At 31.0% G+C, this 5,798-nt stretch overlaps 1 protein-coding gene across 1 annotated transcript; it reads left to right on the top strand.

Annotated features, from left to right (window-relative positions):
• Positions 1–235: 235 nt before the first annotated feature.
• LOC136223206 (coatomer subunit beta'-1-like) lies at positions 236–2,629 on the top strand. Its single transcript, XM_066011091.1, has 9 exons — positions 236–371; positions 696–716; positions 822–883; positions 961–1,015; positions 1,263–1,625; positions 1,720–1,851; positions 1,936–2,084; positions 2,172–2,240; positions 2,327–2,629. Exons 1-9 carry the CDS (start codon positions 369–371, stop codon positions 2,382–2,384), a joined length of 912 nt encoding a protein of 303 aa, XP_065867163.1. The 5' UTR covers positions 236–368; the 3' UTR covers positions 2,385–2,629.
• Positions 2,630–5,798: the final 3,169 nt, after the last annotated feature.

Here is a 5,798-nt window from a genome sequence, read left to right as displayed (position 1 = left end):
TGATGCAACAAAACAACAAATCCTTCTTGGAAGGAACTTTCGTGGGGCTAGACTGTAGTGAGGCGGTCAAAGCAGGCGGGAGTTGAAATTGTTATCTCAGCCATCCATTATACAACATATATACAAATCGACGGTTTAGAGCATATCAAATGACAACATACGGAAAATTTTGGAGCTAACTGTGTGGATAAGTTGAAACAAGACATGGATATTTTCCTTAACCACAAAGTTTCTGAATTCTGAGGGAACTATATAAACACATATCTTCTATCCTTTTTTTTATCATCTCACAGCAAATCCAATTTTTAAAAGCCTCCCCAAATCTTTTTATTTTTATCAATTTCCCCTTTCTTAAATCAATTTAGAAAATGGTGAGCTATTATTATTTCTTCCTATGTTTTGTTTTTCTATCTTTTTCTCTACTGTTGGAATTTAAATTTTACACTCTTTTCTGAAAATATAATGATCACTATATCTCTTTTATTATTTTGAATAAATGTGCATGCTGTTCTATTTTAAAACTTATTTTCCAATATTTTTTTCAGATCATTTCAAAGTCTGGCATCCATTTCTTCTTTTAACAATAAAGCTATATGTCGTCTATATTTTTTATTTTTACCAAATTCTGATATTCATTAATCAATTTATTATAATGTTGGACTAAACACTTGTATTTTTTTTTTCTCTTTCTGCAGGGTCAAGCACTGGAGTTCAAGGTTCAGGACTAATTAATTCTCTAGTTGTTATGTTTTATATAAATTCACGCATTTAAAATTTTCCAACACTTAATAATTAATTTGTGAAATTGTTTGGTTGTGCAGCAAGAATTCATCCACCAATCCCAGAGGGTAAAATCTGTTGATCTACATTCAACACAACCATGGTAATTAAAATTTACTCTCTGTTAATCAAAATATTAAATATAACCTCAATTAATTCTCATAACTACTTGTGATGCAGGATTCTTGCAGCTTTGCATTCAGGATCTGTCCATATTTGGAACTACAAATCTGAGGTAATTAAAACCAACTATGTTATCCTTTGCCTATATTTGGAACCGTAAGAAAATATTAGTCCAAGAAGACAATCGAAACAGGAATAACAAAACCAACAGTATAACATTATTATTAAACTGAAATTAGCTATACAGACGAAATTATAGAAAACCTGAACTGGCGAATTGAAAAATCGAACGGAGTAATATGAGATCTATATTAACAGTTTTCATATTGCTAACTCAGAATTTGTATTATTGATGGTAGACCATGGTCAAGTCTTTGAAGATCAGCGATTCACCAGTAAGAAGTGCAAAATTCATAGAAAGGAACAAGTGGATCGTGACAGGATCCGACGACAAGTGTATCCGTGTCTATGATTATAATACAATGGAACTGCTAAAAGAGTTTGAAGCACATGAGGATTACATTAGGTGTGTGAGTGTCCACCCTTCATTACCCTATGTACTCTCATCTTCTGATGACACGTCGATCAAGATCTGGGACTGGGAAAAGGACTGGAATTGCACTCATACCTTTAAAGAACATACACATTATGTCATGCAATCTGCTTTTAATCCTATACATGATTCCACATTTTCAACTGCATCACTTGATGGCACAATTAAGGTACTTATATACATTTTTTGTTAACTATATTTTTAGCCCTAAATTATACCCTAAAATGCAATTAAGTATACAATTTGATTTTGTTCGTTTCTAGATATGGAATCTTGAGTCTCCTAGTTCAATTGCTACATTGGATGGGCATTCCAAAGGGGTAAATTGTGTTGATTACTACATTAATGGTGATAAACTATATCTGCTAAGTGGTTCTGATGAATATACTGTCAAGGTTAGAAATTTTACTAACTCTTTTTTCTTTAGCCATTAATAGATTTGATTTCTGCCTAATTTGGAAAATTGTTGATGTAAACAGGTGTGGGATTGTGAAACAAAAAGCTGTGTTCAAACAATGGAAGGTCACACCAATAATGTTTGTGCAGTTCGTGTACACCCAGAATTTCCTATCATAATTACAGGTTCTGAGGATGGGACTATCAAAATTTGGAATGCAGAAACTTACCAGTAATGATTATTCTTTTGATCAATTAAATCTATACTTCTAACTATTTGATTTTGTAGTTCTCAAGTAGTTTTCTTTTGTAATTACAGGGTTGAGAAAACATTGAATTGCTCTCTGGAAAGAGTGTGGGCTATTGGATGCATCAGAGGTTCACACCAGTAAGTTTAATTCCTTACTAACATTTTCATTTATGATATCACGCAATTTTCTAATTGAGTTCTCAATGTTTTTTAATATGTTGTAGAGTTGCATTTGGTTGTGATAATGGAACCATGATGCTCAAAATCAGTGGCTCTAACTGATTCAAGAATGAAGTATTCAGGAAATAAAGCAATCTCTATACTATCATTTTCTGGCTGTATTTTATGATGGAATTAATGTATTTGTAAGGCTTGTGTTGTTGTGTTTACAATAAAAACTTTGTGTTGTATTTTGAAATAAGTTATTTTAATTCCCAAAACATATTACGGAAACTATGTGTTATACTCTAGAAAGTCTTGGTGAAAGTCTCATATCTCAATAAATACAGGAATACCCGTTGTTGAAATTTTTTTCAAACAAACGTTCTCTTATAGTAATAAAAGTTATTGTTCATACGATGAAAAATACTTGTTACTTACTATTACTTAATACATTCTTCTTGTTAACCGAAATTGATATTGGTTTGGTAATTTGTTATCTAAATTGAAACTAAAATCTATCTATTAACTATATATATAAAACCTGGAGAAATTTTAGAATATTCTTCTAATACATACTCCCTTAGTTTTAAAACTTATATTCTTTTATGAAAAAAATACTGGTTTGATGTATTTACAAATACAGTTTTAGGATTCAGAACTTGATAAAAGAGTACCATATGTTTTCAACTGTTCACAAAATAGGCAAAACCATTATTGATAAGTAAGATACTCCATCTAATCGCTATGTTTCTAATCTGAATTGAGAACCCAAAAAATGAATTGTACATAACCAAAACCCCTTAACAAGTGTCATGAAAAAAAATTTAACTAGAAGAATAGATGAACAATCAATTGAAATTTAATGCCTTTCATATGCAATTCTCAACCTTAAAATTGGTTTGGGAAGAATTACAAATTGAAGCATTCATGTGTAATTTTTCTAATTCCTAGTAAAACTATTGATGTGGCCAATTTTTTTTAGGTGTAAAACATTATTTGGCCTTTGACCTATCCAAAATTTTGTCATTTGGCCTCTGACCTATTATTTGGTCACATTTGGCCACTGACCTATCCCAAGGGGTTATCTGTCCCTCCGCTGATAAGGCGGCTTCTAGAGCACGTGGTTCTATCATACTACTTGTCTAAGGAACCAACAATTGTTGGAGGATGGCTACGTTAGGGACCTGATCGTGGACCACCCTTTTACCGAATTGGTGAAATTTATCTAATTTGTATAAATACTTAACAAAATCGTTATCTCATTGACAAGTAACGATATTTTGACACTTGAACTTGACACGTGATATTTCTTAAAGTTTTTTGTCACGTTATGTGGAAATAATTGATTAAATTAAAAAAAGAAAAAAAATTAAAAAACAAATCCTAAACTAAATTTTATTAAGTTCAAGTGTCAAAATATCGTTACTTATCAATGAGATAACGATTCGGTTAAGTTTTAATATAAATTGGGTGAAATTTCACCAATTGGGATAGATCAGTGATCAAATGTGACCAAATAATAGATTAGGAGCCAAATGACAAAATTTTGGAAAGATAAGGATCAAATATTGCTTTAAGCCATTTTTTTTCATGTTGAGTTCTATTGCCATCATCCAGAACTACAATTGAGTTAGAATGTACCAAATAATATAAGCAAATACAAAGAGGGCCAAAAGTCGGAACATCAGGTCAAAAAATTTAATAGCCGACAATCACTTTGGGCAAGTTTTGCAGCCATCTCAGGGAGCTTGGTCCTAATATCACTATGATCATTAACTTTCAACTCAAGTAAGGATTAAACGAAGAAAGAAAAAAAAAAGTCTATCAACATAGTTAAAATAGTATGAAGTTTACCCAAATTGAATAAAATTAAGTAAAATTTATTGAAATTAGTTGTCACATAGACGTTCCTCTCAATTGGACAATAGATTTTGTTAATTATTGCGGAGCTCTAATACTTATTATTTTATTATTTTTTTGGATAAAAAAATACTTGCATTAACACAAAGAATTAACTCAATAAGGATTTCTACATCGGAAAGAGAAATAGCCCAGGCTGCCAGATTATATGCAACCATATTCGATTGACGACTTTCATGAATAAAATCAACATGTGAGAATGACTTTATCTCTTTAAGAATATCATTAACAAGCACACCCATCCAATTGTGAATAGTTTCTTGTTTGCAAAGAAGACGGATAGCCGATAAAGGATCTGATGCAATCTGAACTGAATTAAACCCAGCTTCCCGAACAATACGAATTGATAATAATATTTCCATCCTTTGCACGACGTGCCACTTGGCGTGCCCTGCAACTCATCGTGCCGAGGAAGAACGGAGAACTTGAAGATCGAGCAAAAGACTCGCACGCTGTGCGAGTGATATGACATGGCGTGTGGAGTCACTTATCACTACAACAAATTGGTTTTTAAGTGGGGAAATAATAGTGGAGAAAACTATTTCCCCACTAAAACAAAAATATTTGTGGGGATTCACAACTTCCCTACAAAAGGTTGCATAATAGTGGCGATTTTTTATTTCCTCACAAAATAAAATATATTTGTGGGGATTTTAGAATGTCGCCACTAATGATGCTATGTATTGTGGAGAATTATAGGTGCGCCTCTAAAATATAACATATCAATGGGGAAATATTAAAACTCGTAACTAAAATACAAAATATTAGTGGGAAATTAAAATGTTTCCCACTGAAAACTATTATCTTTCGATTAATTAAAAATTTTAATTACCATTATAAATATATAACATGTAAATTCAAATGACTAAGAAATATTTTTATATTTAAAATTATACATAGAAAATAAAAAAAAATAAGTAATTTAAATTATACTTTTTCCAAAAAAAATATTTATATTAATAATATATATATATATATATATATATATATATATATATATATATATAATGAGAATGGATAAATGAATAGTATATGTGTAACCAATTCAATTGAAGCTTATTTCAATTTTTATAAGTTTGGTTTGCAATTATATCCTTATGTTTTTAGAATTATCACAGTTCTACTCTCCTCAAAATGATGTAGTATTGGGGTTTTTCTAATGTGTACTTTAACCTATCTCTTACTTTACAACTCCGTTCTTCCTCTAATCTTTTTGTTATCTTCCTTACCTAGCTGCAAGATAGCCATTTTCTTCTGTTCCTTGCTAATGGCGCGTTAGATGTAAAGACCAGGAGTTATTGATGTCCAGGTTTATCTCTTTGTTTTGTCTTTCTTTTTTCCTGTTTCAGTATCGTTTTTTTTATTTCCTAATTTTCTTATGAGGTAACAGATTTAAACAACTTTTCGACCAGTCACAGATGCTCTGGATGTAACGACAATTTTTGTTTAGGATTCCATTAGAGTATATTCAGTCCCTTCAGTTGAAGCTTTTTGAAAAAGCTTATTTACACCATTTTCAAGATTTGTTGGGGTTCAAGTTATATGTAAACTGATTTAGCTTAATTTTTTTTTTAATTTACTCCTTAAATTTCAAGTTCCAGATGAATTACTGGG

The sequence above is a fragment of the Euphorbia lathyris genome, chromosome 3, assembly GCF_963576675.1.
Source record: "Euphorbia lathyris chromosome 3, ddEupLath1.1, whole genome shotgun sequence".
NCBI lineage: Eukaryota > Viridiplantae > Streptophyta > Magnoliopsida > Malpighiales > Euphorbiaceae > Euphorbia > Euphorbia lathyris.
Note: the sequence above shows the minus strand (reverse complement) of the source record. Positions and strands in the feature narration are given on the sequence as shown.

What these genes read in the sequence shown, in the direction of transcription:
- LOC136223206 (XM_066011091.1), top strand. An exon ending in TTTGGAACTACAAATCTGAG is followed by an intron (nt 1,016 to 1,262) that starts GTAATTAAAACC and finishes TATTGATGGTAG; the next exon opens with ACCATGGTCAAGTCTTTGAA. An exon ending in TGGAATGCAGAAACTTACCA is followed by an intron (nt 2,085 to 2,171) that starts GTAATGATTATT and finishes TTGTAATTACAG; the next exon opens with GGTTGAGAAAACATTGAATT.